This window comes from Amborella trichopoda, chromosome 10 (genome assembly GCF_054954075.1).
Source record: "Amborella trichopoda isolate Santa Cruz 75 chromosome 10, AtrichopodaSantaCruz75HAP2 v2.0, whole genome shotgun sequence".
NCBI lineage: Eukaryota > Viridiplantae > Streptophyta > Magnoliopsida > Amborellales > Amborellaceae > Amborella > Amborella trichopoda.
In genome coordinates this window covers 9,626,642-9,641,462 of record NC_142345.1, presented here as the reverse complement: position 1 = coordinate 9,641,462, position 14,821 = coordinate 9,626,642, and the positions used below count along the sequence as shown (strand labels likewise).

General features: G+C 43.4%; 1 protein-coding gene across 1 annotated transcript; it reads right to left on the bottom strand.

Annotated features, from left to right (window-relative positions):
• Positions 1-1,243: 1,243 nt before the first annotated feature.
• On the bottom strand, positions 1,244-14,291 carry LOC148780048 (uncharacterized). Its single transcript, XM_088849712.1, has 3 exons — positions 14,108-14,291; positions 1,808-1,981; positions 1,244-1,677 (listed from the first exon to the last, which is right to left on the bottom strand). Exons 1-3 carry the CDS (start codon positions 14,289-14,291, stop codon positions 1,244-1,246), a joined length of 792 nt encoding a protein of 263 aa, XP_088705838.1.
• Between the last annotated feature and the right edge of the window lie 530 nt (positions 14,292-14,821).

The window sequence follows — 14,821 nt, the reverse complement described above, 5'->3', positions numbered from 1 at the left end:
CGGATAATGGCTTGCTCCTTTTTTTTCATCCCATAATGAAGGGCTATTCTGAGTGATGACAATTGAATTTCTAAAGGTAACACAACCTCATCCCCATACACCAAAGAATAGGGTGTCGACTGGGTTTGCTCCCGAGCTGTAATATGAAAGGGCCATAAGGATTCAAGAAGTCTTTCAAGACAATCCCTCTTTGTGTCAGATGCAAACTTTCTTAGTGCCTCACAAAGGGTTTTGTTTAAAGCTTCAGCTTGACCATTAGCTCTTGGATGGTACATGGTCGAATACTTCTATTTAAATGCAAACTAGTTGACCAGACGGTCTATGTGATGGATTCGAAACTAAGGACCATTATATGAGATGATCTAGTTAGGCACATCGAATCTATATATCATATGTTCATGCACAAAGTTGGCCACTATAAGTCCTGAGACTTTCTTGAGAGGAATGGCTTCAGCCCACTTAGAGAAGTAATATGTGGCAGCAAGTATAAAAGCATGACCCAAAGAAGATGGCGGATCAATAGGACCTATAATATCCATACACCATTGAGTGAAAGGCCATGATGCTACTGTTGGGTGAAGAGGTTCAGAAGCTTGATGAATGAAGCTCGAATGAATCAGACATATCTGACAATTTCTTGTAAACATAAGGGAATCAACATTCATACTAGGTCAGTAATAGCCTATCTTGATTATCCTGTTGTATAGCTGAGGGCCAGACTGATGCATCCCACAAACTCTCGCATGCACTTCCTCGATTACATGGTTTACAACTTTTAGATCAATGCACTTACGTAGCATATCATTGTAAAAGATTTGGAACAAGATACTGTCATGACACATATATCTTGTGGCTGACCTTCTGATCTTGTTACGTTCAATAGGGTTGTCAGGAAGCTGGTTATGCTACAAATAGTCCTTTATAGGGGTGCGTCAGTTTGTTACTGGCTCCACTTTTTCACATAAGGGATCCTAAAATTTTGACTCTTCTTCTTCCTTCTCTTTGAAGCTTGCTTGGCCTTTCTCTCTACAATTAGTGCCTTGATTGGATAAGAAGAGAATTTCTCAACAACTACAATACATCATCATTGTCAAGCATTTTAACAAAATCAACACATCTCCACTCAGCTACCCATATTGGCGTCGACTCTTTTAGTGGAATCTGAATTGTTTTCCCCAACTTGGGGAGCGCGTCTGCTTATGCATTAAGTCTTTGCGGTACATGCTTAAGAGCAACTCTGAAATCACTTGACAGTATTGAAATAAGGCTTGAGGTTATCCTTCTTTACATCATGCACCCCTTTGAGTTGCATGATGACCAACTCTGAATCTCCATAAATGGTTATATATTTCAAGTTCATATGGGAAGAAATCTCCATGCCTATGATGAGTGCCTGATATTCTACTTCATTATGCGATTCTATCTCCAGGAGAGAGAATGACAGTGGGACAAGGCCATCGCAAGGGGTGGAGAACACAACTCCGACACCACCTCTTTCAGATTGAAAGGCCCCATCAATTTGCATTTTCCAATCATATGAAGCTTCGACATGAAATACTTCTTCATCTGGTAAATCGTTTGATAAGGGAGAATTAGCTGGGAAAAGGTGTGCAGCCAAGAAATCTGTAAGGGCTTGACCTTTAATAGCTTTTTCTGGCACATATGTGATGTCAAACTCTATGAGGAGTAGTGACCATTTCACAAGTCAACCTAATAGACAAGGGCATGACAAGAGATACTTAATAGGGTCTGCTCTAGTGATTAGCTGAACTGGGTGTACAAGCAAATAGTGTACAAGTTTTTGTACTGCAAAGATCAAAGATTAGCACATTTTTTTCAATGGGAGAGTGGTTCTCTTCAGCTCCTTCCATTCTTCGGCTCAAATAGTGCAGATCCGTCTCCTTTCCTTCATAATTATTTTGAGCTAGTAAGGCATCAAGTGATTCATCTAATGAAGTCACAGATAAAATGAGAGGCTTTTCTGGAATTGGCGCAAATAGAACATGAGGTTTCAATAAAAATTTCTTGATGTCTTCAACAGCTATTTGACATGCTTCGTCCCAGTTGAAAGCACAACTTTATTTAATCAGCAAGAGAAGGCTTACACCGTCCTAAAAGTTTGGAGATGAATCTCTAGATATAGACAATCTTTCCTTGAAGAGATCTGAGCTCTTACATATTTCCTGGGAGATGGCATCACTTGAATAGCTTTGATGTTGACAGGTTTGATCTCTAAACCTTGATACCTGACAAAAAACCCCAAGAACTTCCCAGATTGTACACAAAAAGGACACTTCAAGGGATTCATCTTGAGTTGATGAAGACGAAGTCTTTCAAAGACTTTCTCAAGATTTTTTATATGACTGTTCCTTTCGTTGTACTTTACCATGAGATCATCTATGTAGAATTCCACTTCTTCATGCAACATATCTTCGAAGACAGTGGTCATAGCCCTTTGATAGGTTGCCCCGGCATTTTTGAGATCGAAGGGCATCATCGTGTAGCATTAAACCCCTTATGGAGTTAGGAAAACAATGGATTCTTCACCTTCAAGTGCCATCCTTATCTGGTTATAACCTAGATAACCATCCATAAAGGAGAAGGCCTGGCAATTGACTGTCGAGTCTATTAGTACTTCAGTGTAGGGAAGTGGAAAGTCATCTTTAGGACATGCCGCATTCAAGTCACGGAAGTCAATACAAACCCTGATTTGACCATTCTTCTTATTGACTGATACAACATTGGCCAGCCACTTTGGGTATATGATTTATCTTATGAAATTTGTTGTCTTAAGCTTGTTAACCTCTGCTTCAATTTGGATTTCCAAGTCGGCTCATAACATCCTTGATTTTTGCTTGAAAGGCATAAAGGATGGATAAATCCCCAAACTGTGAACTGCAACTTGAGGGTCAAGAACGGGCATCTCCTGATAATGCCAAGCAAAGACATCTCAATTTGCTTTCCTCTTTCTCTTCAGGAGACATAATGGCTGAGATGAAAGTAGGGCTAGGGTCAGCTTCATCACCCAAGTTCACTTCTTCCAAATCATCGGTTGTGGCTTGTCCACCATCTTCTAAGGCCTCTGATGATTATTCTATTTCCTCCTCATCGAGGGGTAGAGACTCAGAAGTCTGTTCATCCACCTCAAGTAATACAACATATTCCTCTACGGGCAATAATCCTTCTTTTATCTCATTGAAGTCCTGAACCATCAGGTTCTTGAAAAATTTGGGCCATTTCCACTTCTTCCTGAGATTCCTAGGGAGTGACTTCTTTAAGGATGGGTTCAAGGGGAGATAGTGACGGTTCTTGAGATTTCATCACATGAAAGATTAGGTCAGTGAAGAATGGCCTTGGAGGCAAACCAGCATGTCCCAGGTAACTAAGGCCCTACTTTTGAGTATGCTGAGACATTGTAGTCTCGATAACAGCAAAGGGTGTTAGCATCTCTTTACCGTATTTTAATCCCAAATTCATTGATGGTCCATAGTCCATTTTCTTCATGATCTAGTGAGCATTACGACTATAAAGATCCCATTTTTTCATTATTGCAGCATCTATAGAGGAATGACTTTGAGGATTCTCTTGAGTACTAGTCGCTCGGGTTTCTGGGGTGAAACCGGGTAAAGGGACAGAAATAGGTTTTTGAGGTGCTACTTTCTTCACCTTATCTTTTCCCTTTCTTATAACTTCAAACTGATTGAGCAAATGCTGAACTTGCTCTTTCAATTAAGTAATAGTAGCTTGTCTTCGAACTTCATATTGTTGAGTCATTGGAAGGGGGAGAAGAATTATATGTTATGTTTTGAAGAATAACCTGTGTTTCCATGAAAGGGGTTGGGAAGCCCAAGTCCTTTAGGGAGTCATGCATGTATCTGGTTTGGTTTATGAGGTAAGCACTATCCTCCTCCGTTTCCGGGACTGGGATATACAAGACCTCCGAATTTGAAAGACTTTATGGCGATCTTGCTGGTATGGAGCTGAAGACGTGAGGCAAGCATTATCCTCCTCCCTTTATGGGACTGGGATATGCAAAACCTAGAAGATTTGCAAGACCTCAACATGGCTATGGTGAAGAGGGGTTTGGGGTATGAGGTAAGCATCATCCTTCTCAATGCGCAAGACCTCTGGTATTTGCAATACCTTTGGCTGGATTGATACGTAGCTGACTTGGGGGGTAAAGTAAGCATCATTTCCCTCACTTAGAGAGACTAGAATATGCACGATCTTTTGGTCAGCTGTTTGGTCGATCTTAGCTGGACATGCGACCTCATCTTCTAAGAAGGGAATGAAAATATGTAACACATTTATGTCACCATAAGCATAAGTGACTGTAGGTCTTAGAGGGATCAAATCATTGGTTTCCTTCTTCTTGACTTGCTCGATTTGAGCTTTCACGGGGACATGTTCTTCTGAAGATGTGGTAGAGGATGAAGCTTCCTCTTTATGATCTTGGGTCATCACTTCTATTATGGAAGTGGGTAAATTTCCATCAATAGAGGTCAAAGGAATCACTTTTCCATATCCTTGTCCTCTTGAAACAAGTGATTAAGCGATCCTGCCATAACTTCCACATCTTCATGAGAGGTTTGAGCAGTCTCTCTCAAGTTATGCTTGTAATGGATTTCATAGGTAATAGTAGTTTTTGAGATCGCATTGGATCTATGAAATAGTACTTCTCATCATCATAATGTGACTCAGCAATGGGAAGTGGTCTCTTATCAGAATAGACCATGTGTTTCCTTCCTCTTGGCTATACTTGAAGCATTGATGGAGTGTGGATGGATCCACCCCATGCTCATGTAGCCAGGGACGACCCAGAAGGATGTTATAGGAAGTGTCTATCTCAATCACGTGAAAGTGAATGAAAACATTCAAATCCCCAATTTTGAGCTTGAGACAGATAACCCTAGCTGATTTCTCTCCCAACTGATTGAATCCTTAAACTGTTAATCCTGTCAGCTCAAGCTGCTCAACATCTATCCCAATTCTAGTGAGTATTCCCTTTGACATAAGGTTCACTGCGGATCCCCCATTCAACATGATCCAATTGATTAGGCAAGAATGTAGTTCACCAGCTACGAAGAGAGGTTTGTTATGAAATCTATCACCCAACTGAAGGCCATGAAACAGGGAGAGAGCTTGCACCAAGGCCATACAAAATAAATTTGATAACATGAGAGCATCATAGAAACTCAAGAGAGATGGAAGCCTCCTCAAGTGCTCAATTACATCATATTTGACTTGGTCGGCCTCGAGAGAGATAGCTCCTTAGTTCACCATTAGTTTTGGACGGACAGGTGGTAATAGAGTGGATTTTGAAGTGGAAGGGTTTGTTACAACCGCTAAGGAGGGGTGGTTGTAGTTATGGGAGGAGGAAGATATGACTGGTTAGGTTTCGAAGCTAGAGTAGGTGTTGGAAAGACAGGGCAAGATGAGGGATGTGATGGTTCAGGATTTTTATGGAAGGAAGGTGATGCATTTGGGTAAGGGACTGGTGATGGTCCTGAGTATTTTAGAAGAGGAGGTGGCTCTTGAATGGGAATATGTGATCCGAGGTATCTCAGGAGTTTAGGTGAAACTGGTCTTTGGATTGGTTTAAGTCTCTTTCCCAACCTTAGCCTCATTTGATCAACTGTAGCCGCCTTGCTTCCCTCACGAAACACCAACATGTTGCATGTTTCAATATTTGATGAACTTTCCCCATTCTGGTTCTTTCATAGTTCCCTCAAGTCAGGCTCTGCAAGCCATTGAGACTTCTCCTTTGGCTTTGGGTTTAGAAGTCGATTGAATACCTCTTCAAGAGTGGGACAAGGCATGTCCTTTTGGCAGCATAGGCAATAGCATCTCCAACATTCAAGAATCTGAACTTTTGCACAGTTTTGAGGGGGAAGAAGGGTTTGAAGAATCAAGGATAGAAGAAGGGACAAAGCTTCTAGGGTCATCACTGAAATTGGACCGAACCAGTCAGCATTTGTGGTCATCACCTGAATTGGTCTCAAAGAGACTTTTAACGTCTTCACTCGCATTGGATGTAATCGAGGACCTTTAAACATCCCTTGTTGGACAATTGCAGGGGATCTTTAGCAGCATTACACTGTCTAGACTGTTGAGGGGAGCTTTTAGAGTCTTTACCTTTGTTAAACAGTTTTGGGATGCTTTTAATGTCCTCACCCATATTGGACGGGTTTTGAGATGTTTATATGGTTATGTATTGACCACCCTCAGCAAAGAGAACTTGCCTTGGGATGATGTCATATAACGTGGGAAGAGGGGCAATAGGGGGAAGGAACGCCACTTCAACAAACATTTGGGGCAGCTTTGCTTTTTGGCATTGAGCATTCGAAGGTTGTTTATTCTTCTTCTTTTTCTTAATAGGTATGGTCATATGATTATGTGGCATAGGTACCACGTTTGCTTCTCGAATGGCCTCCCTTATGAGGCTTTTCATCTTACCACGACCATGGTGCTCCTGCCATGACTCGAGTACTTTGATAGGAGCTGGGGAACGTGAGTCTCTAGAGTTTCATGACTAAGATCCTGAACTTGCACGGCTATCTTATGCAACAAGGTTTCAAACTCTTGAGCAACCTTTTTCGATGGAGGTGGTGTGTTATCTATGAAGACTTAGCCATTTCCTATAAGTTTTTAAAATGGCTCGGAATCCCCAACAATGGAACAAGTCATGTTCCTTCACCTGATGATACTGACACCATAAATCCCTATTCCCCTCCTTCTGGTATTTTTATTTTTTAGGAACGCAAGGTGAATCATCTCCTATTGTACAAGCATATCTAATATGATAGGAAACATGTCATGGGACAGTTCATCCATAGGGACACTGCGAGGCTGTTACTCCTTAACTGTGATCATGTGCGACGCTTCCATTGTTTCACCGACCTTATAGGATTTATCTGACTAAACTTTATGTTCTTCCTTCTCAGTGTGAGAGGTAGAAGGTGCCTAGGTGGCATTTTTAGGGGTTACTAAATTAGGTGATTCACGAGTTCAGATTGGTACATTCACAATGATTCATCTTTCAGCTATATACTATTATATAAATATCCTGAAACTCGATCACTGAGATAACACATGGCGCAATATTTGGTGGAATGGACACCAGATATTCTCAGTTCCTTAAAACAACTGCCTGGGTTGTCTTGATGAGAGTGGAGTAACCAACCCTTGTAACTCCAACATCGCGAAAACGTCTGGAAGAAGGTCAGATCGTACTTCTTTAGGTCTTGCGGTCTGCACTTGTTCTTTTTCAAGAGTGACCACATGCAAAGCTTATATAGTTTCAAAGCTTTTCTGAGACTTTCCTAATGAATTTTTCCTTTTCGAATCAGGGATTCGATGTGGTCTTTATGATGGAAGCAGACGTGTATAGAATAACTCAACATCTGATGATTGACACATAATTCTTATGATTGATGAGTCCCACTTGGTCAGGTCTCCTTTGCTCAAGAAGAACTATCATACCTTGTTCCAACAACATTTTCAACAAAGCTGGTACCCAAGCTTTGCTAAAGCTATACTGCTTGTTCAACCTTTGCTCAAATTGATTAGGCTGGTATAGGATTGTTGGCGGAGGCACCCTATTATAGGCTTGAGGTTGGAACTATTGTTTTTGGGGTTCCCCTTGACCCTTGAATGATACTATTCCTCTTGAAGTAACCAATGTCTTGAAATGTGCATTGTCAGAAGGAGGTTTAGTAAGAATAGGTGTGGCAGTAACTGCTGCACTTATGGTGCTTCTTTGCTGACTAGCGTGAGGGTTAGGCCTGTTATTAGTGAAGTTTTGATTTTGACCTCCCCCTGAGGTCTGACTTTGAGTTCCACCATGGTGCTTAAGTAAGCTTTCAATGTTTACTGCCTTTGAAATCATGTCTGAGAAAGTGGTGGGATTAGAAGCTTTGACAAGAAGGGAGATTTCCTTCTTCATGTTCCTAATGCATGTTTGCACAACATTAGTCTCAAGCATGGAATTATTATGGTACGCTGAGAGATCCCTCCATCTCTGAATGTATTCGTTTACTGCTTCTTTCACTCCTTGAGTGAGAATGGGAAGTTCTATAGCTTGAACTTCTCGTTCAACTCCATCTCTTCCCAAGAGTGAACATACTGTTTTCACAACATTAGTCTTCCTTTTTGATAACTCGGGGGAAAAGGGACTTGATCAATGAAGGGCAAGTATGGCTTCTTATAATGAGCATTTTCATGAGGCTTATAAACCATGAATTCTTCAATTGAGCATCTTTTGAATGTCTTTCTAGGTAACCGCTGGGGAAATAGTGTGGAACGCTACATTGGGTTGATCATCAAGAAAGACTAGGGGAATGGGAGGTATTGAGGTTTGAGCCACATGAGGAGGTGGAGGTCTTCGCTCTTCATCTTCAAACCAAGGATTAAGAGGAGAATTCGCCTCCTGATGCGAAGATACTCTGATTCGTTGAGAATTTTCTAGCCCTTTAAGCCTGTCCAAGATATGGTTTAGGTTTCATTAAAACGTGCCATCCGGTCTTCAGAACCATCACCATCTTGACTGACTACAATCACATCGGCTCATTCCTTAGGACTAAGTGGTTCTTACATGGATGTAGTCCAGGGTTGTTTCAGTTTGAATGTATTTTTCAACATGTTTATCTTCGTTGCAAATAAGGAGAAATAATTTCGTGAGCTAGGTCCGTAGGTGCCAAAATGCCTGTGGACTGTGGAAGTCAAAGGTCCATAAGCCCTGATTCAGAAGTGGAATTTTTAAAAGACTCAGAATGGCCCAAGAAGGTTCAAAATCGTGTCTAGACGTCTCTTAAGAACATGTGCCAAGTTTTGTCACAATAGGAAGAGTTTAAGGCAGTGTAGATGAATAAACAAATTTAGAAAAATGACCTGTACCACCCTTGAAATGAACCTTAAAACTACTGCCCTATCACCAAAGCATAAAATAACCGTGAGACCACCTCCATTGGATTTGGAATGACCAAAAACCCTTAAGGACCAAGTTTTGGCTTGATTGGATGTTTCAAGACCAAATTATGGCAAAATTATCCAAAACAAGTAGGTCGCACGCTATTACCATGCATCCTCAGTGAACCAGTGTCCATTAATGAAAACTGTGTTTTTAGGTTTCGGGTTGAACTTTGGAAGGCCATATCTCTCTCTTCCCAAGTCTGATCAGGCTCAAATTATAGAAGCATGTTCATCTCGTCGACCCGAGCATTTTGATATGTGGCACAACCCATGTTGTTGCCCGAGCCGGGAGATAAACAAGAAAGAAGATTGCCATCCAAGGCAAGGTTGTAGATTTTCCAACAGGAGCGTGCCTTGATTGAGCAGCCACATCACGACGCTCGCAAATCTGATCGGCCTGAAACTAGACCCATTATGAGCACGAGGCTTCATCTGAGACAAAGCACACACGTGATGAATGGTCATATTCAACATATGATGAGTACGAAGTAGCTATAATTTTCGGCCACCAAAAGCCAATTTTTGGTCAAAATAACAAATTTCAGACATCAAATCGAGCCACATTCATCACTAAATGCTCATATGACGACATGCTCATCAAAATACAATAAAGAAATCATGAAGAAACACTGAGAAACGGGCGTTATCTTGAATCAAAGATCACATGTTTCTCGTAATTTTTACATCTTGTGATCATGGCCAAAAAGTCCAATTCATGGCTCGAAATGGGTATCAAAATGACCATCTTCCCGAGCTGATCAACAAAAGAATATTCTTTTGATCGAATGAAGACTAGAAGGAGCCCGAACTGACCCCAAAAGATCGCAAAGGTTGCATGACCATGACTTAGACTGATTTAAATTTCAGCGTTTGTCGGTGAGGGGCAAAATTATCATTTTTTACTCTAATTTCTTAATTTTCTTTAATTGGGAATCAACCTTTGTTTGGATTAATTTTCTATAAAAGCACGTGATATGCTCATGTAAAGTAGGCTGCTTCGATTAATAAATTTTGGGGTTTTCTTTAAGGTTTGGGTCACGGTTTATGGAGAGAGAGAGGAGAGAGAAGATCTAAGTGGGTACCCCTGGGCACTAAAGGTAACTTTCTCTCTCCTCTCCTCTTTCTCTCTCTTTTTCTTCTCTTTTTTCTCTCTCTTCTCTCTCCCTTCATCTTGTCTTCTTTCTCTTTTCTCTTCTTCTCTTCTTTCCTTCTCTTCTTTCCTTCTCTTCTTTCCTCTTTTTTCTCTCTCTTCTTTCTCTCTCTTCTTCCTCCCTTCTATTTTCTTCTTTCCTCTGCTTCTTTCCTTTCTCTCTCTTCTCCTTTCCCCTTCTCTCTCTTCTTTCTCTATACTCCTTTCCTTTCTCACTCTTCTTCTTTCCTTTCTCTCTCTGCTTTTTTTCCTTTCTCTTTCTTCTTCTTTACTTTCTCTCTGCTTCTTTCCTTTCCCTTTTTTCTTCTCTCTTCTCTCTTCTTCTTCCCTACTCTTTCCTTCTCTCTTCTCCTATCCTCTTTTTATTTCTTCTTTTTCTCACTTCTTTCTCTCTCTTCTCTCTCCCCCTTCTTTCCTCACTTTCTCTCTCTTCTCTGTTTCTGTCTTGCACGATGGGCGTATTTCTCTCTTCTCTCTCTCTATTTGGTATGGCGGAGTACATCACCATGTGCGAAATCTCTCTATTCTCTCTCTTTGTTTGGCAAGGTACACTGTTGTGTGCACTCTCTCTCTTCTCTCTCTATCTGGCACAGCGGTGTGCATTGTTGTGCATGAAATCTCTCCCTCTTCTTTCCCTATCTAGCACGACAGAGTACATCGCCGTGCGTGACATCTTTCGCTCTTCTCTCTTTGTCTAGCATGGGGGAGTACACCATCATGCGTGACATCTTTCTCTCTTCACTCTCTGTATGGCACGGTGGAGTAAGTGACCGCGTGTGACATCTCTCCCTTCTCTCTCTCTGTCTGGCACGGCGGACTACGCCGCCTTGCAGGACATTCCTCTCTGTCTAAAACGATGGAGTACACCATGGTGCATGACATTTTTCTCTCTCCTATCTTATTTCTTTCTTTCGCTTGCTTGGCCAGAGGGCAGGGTCAGCCCTATGCCACCGTGCCAGTTCTACTGCAGAGCAGTCTAGCTGTCATGCCAGTCTAGTCACGGTGCCCGTCTAGTTGCTGAGCCAGACAAGCAGCCGGGTCAGTCTTGCCGCCGTGCCAATCTAGCCGCCATGTCAAACTTCTTCTCTCTCTTTCTCTTCTCTTCTCTCTTCTCTTATCTTCTTTTCTCTTCGTTTCTCATTATTTTCTTCTCTTCTCCTTTTGGATGGTTTAACGAGAGCCAAGCTAACCTTCACCCTCTCTCACTCCATTTCTTCTTCTCCTTTCTGAAAGATCCCGGTGAAAAACAAACCAGCCTTCATCCCTCTTTTCCCTCTTTTTCTAAAAATACATTTCATCTATGAAGGATCTAGGTGAAAAACAAACCAGCCTTGGCTCATCTTTTTTCTTTTCCTGAAGTGCTATGTGAAAGCCAAACCATCATTTGTTCCTCTTTTCTTTCTTTTCTTCCCAAAATACATTTTATCTCTGAATGATCTGGGTGAAAAACAAACCATCTTTCCTCTCTCTTTTCTCTTTCTCCAAAGTGCTGGGTGAAAGTCAAACCAGCCTTCGTTCCTTTGTTCTCCCTTTCCAAAAATATATTTTACCTTTAAAGAGCTTGGTGAGATCCAAACCAGCCTTCGTCTCTCTATTTTTTCTTCCTTATCTAAAGAGCTAGGTGAAAGCTAAACTAGCTTTTGTCTCTTTTTCTCTCTCTCCCCTTATCTTTCTTTTCTTTTCTAAAAAATTCTCCTCTCTCTACTGTCTTTTCTCCATCAAACCCATTTTCCCTTTCTCTTTACTATAAAATATGCATTAAGAGTTCCTCGTTAAGGAGGTGCCGTGAGGCTGTCGAATTGACACGGACTCCATTATGTTTTTTGTTTTTTCATGTGCGCTCACCCTTTGACAAGGTGGGGTCTTCTGACCCACTATTATGTATTCTAATGTGTGTGTGTGGGCTCAAGAAAGAAGAAATAGGTCGAGGGAGGCGATTCCGAACCGACTATAGGCCAAGGGCACATTTCGCGTGATTTAAGAGGGCACCCACGTGAGCAGCCCAAGTGTGTCACGGACCCACATGAGGTGAGTCCTGCCTCACGATCCAAATTCCTCTCTCATCGGTTGGTATTCCTTCCTTTGTCTCCTTTATGTAATTTCGAGAGAGCGATATCAGGTCTCGGGGCCATCTCGAACCTGGAGCCACACCACCAGGTCATTTGGACCCGAAGGGTGAGAACCAGCTTGCCGACTCCACAGGGGACACGCTACCCCATCGTCGAATCATTCTCGCTTGGCTTTCCTTTCTTTTCGTTCCTACTTTATTACTTACACACACACGACTTTGGGGTTGGTCAACTCCTTCATCCGAGTCAGGGATTTCCTGATCACCACACTCGGGAGTCCGCCTCGGGAATAGGTTCCACAATCCTCGTTCCCGACCTTTCTTTTGGGTGTTGACCTCGTGTCACGCTCCTAGGTCCTATCCTAGATTGGTGTGAGGAGGGACCTAACAGTCCCTCACTCCCCATCTCCTAGCCTTGGTGGACCCACCACAAATGCACCTTGCATGGGTGGCATACTAGCCGCCACACACCGCATACACCCTGCTATCGGCAAATCACTTGCCAGTCCCACTGCTCGGGGCAGCCGTAAGGCCGCCCCTTCCTTTCCTGCACATAGCAGTCCAACTGTCAGTGCTCTTGCGGGTCGCTGTAAGGCCACCCCTACTCTCTATCATATCGGGTCCCTGTAGCCAGAGGCTCAACACGTCAAGGAGGAGGACCTAAGGCTGCCACCTCACACATATGCACCAGAGCTCATGGTCCATCTGCTCGAGCCACACCTCGGGGCAATCCTTAGGCTGCCTCGAACCACTATCTGAGTTCGGGTCTTCTTCGACATGGCCTTGTATACCTTTTGCATATGCATGGCATTGCTCGGTGCAGCCCTGTTGCAGCGTTTACTTGAGCACACGAGAGACTGGCCCCTCGTAGACCCTCCCAGCATATGCCTGCGCACTCTGTGAGGGGTGGTCACAAGGCCATTTCCTCACAAACGCATGCTTGCGGTATTCGGCCTCCTAAGACCAGACCTATTACTCGAGCTTGGGTTCCCAAGTAACTCGGAACTCCTCTACAAGTGGCACACATGCACCACCCCATGGACGACTCCAAGCTCCTGACAGAAAGCCCTGTTGCAATTGTCTCCTCCCACGTTCGTCACTTCTCCCCCAGTCGAACCACTCAAGACTACTCAAAGGCCTTCCCTAAGAGTACCCTCTTGTCGCCCTCTTCAGACCGGCCCTACCTTTGGAGCTCACAAAAGAGCTCGGGGCAAGGTTCCCTTGGGTGATGAAGTCTTCCATCCCCCGTCTCTCTCCAAGCCAAGAAAAAGCTGACTCCTGTTTCTAGCCCGCATCCCATGCCTCACCTCATGAAGACTTCCTAGTCATGTTTGAAGAAAGCGGACCATTCACAATCGCAAACCCAGTCTCGGTTCTGGAGGGAAGTACGCCAGAGCTTGAGAGCCAAACATGACCGAGGCATGCGAATAGTGCCGAGAGAAGAGCCCAAGGCATTCGAAGCAAACAAGCTTGCTGATCCTCTAGCTGAGAACCCCTTTTACCCACTACAGGTTGCAGCAGGGCCTGAGGTGTAAGAGCCAGAATCCTGCATGGTTGTAAATGTCGTAAGAGATGACCCAACCTCGCAGCTCCTGCTGTCCCAAAGCCGTCACAAACCGGTCCTGACCCCATCAGCATACAAAGCTCGAGCTCAGTCGCAGCTGACCGACTTGTTGCACCCAGTCCAAGTTGCCACACCCAGTCTGACGGGTATGCAAAACCCCGACTGCACAAGTGACCAACCTCCCCGAAGAAATAGCTAGTGTGATGGTCATTGAGGAGCCCAACGATGATCAAGAAGACCATATGAATCGGTTTGAGGACATGATGTGCAGGTTGAGGTAGAAGATCAGGCTGATGGAAGGTACCCGACTCCTTGAGAACTCATCTCACCAGGAAGCCAATTCCCCTCATCCAACCGATCTGATCCTGAGGCAGCCACCGCCTTCTCATGACCATCCCTCCTCTCAGCAAGTCCCACAAGCCGACATCGATTCCATGGTCACCCACAGTTTGCGGGGCAGACAGATCCTTGACATTCATGATACAGCCCTGTATCGGAAGCCCTATCCCGCTTACATTGATCAGCTCTTGTTTCCCCATAATTACCAGAAAGGGAGACTCTTGCTCTTCAATGGCACGAGTTCGTGCCCATTTCTATTCAACATGTTAAGAGACAGCACCAGATGGAAGTCTTCTTCTCCATCAAATTGTTGAAACTCTTGACACCCCAGCATTTAAGTGGTATGCCTGACTCCCCCCAAAATCAGTGCAGACCTAGGATGAAATGGAGCACTTGTTCTACAAGCGCTTCTATGAAGTTGAAAGAGAAGTCAAGACTGGTGAGCTTCTTACATTAACCCAAGGCTCAAATGAGCTGGTTGATCAATTCATCGCAAGATAGAGAGATCTGGTTGTGCACCAAACTACGGCTTGAAATTCATGTGGTTCAAACATGTGTTCTCAACATGCGGCCGGAAATCTCCCTGCATGTCGAGGCTTCAAAGCAAACCTCTATGTCAGATCTGATCTCTAAAGCAGACCAGATAGAGAGCCTCCTTAAGCATCATGACAAATTTCAAACCCCATCATCGAATGGGGAAAAGAACCGAAGCTTTGGTAATGTTCATCCC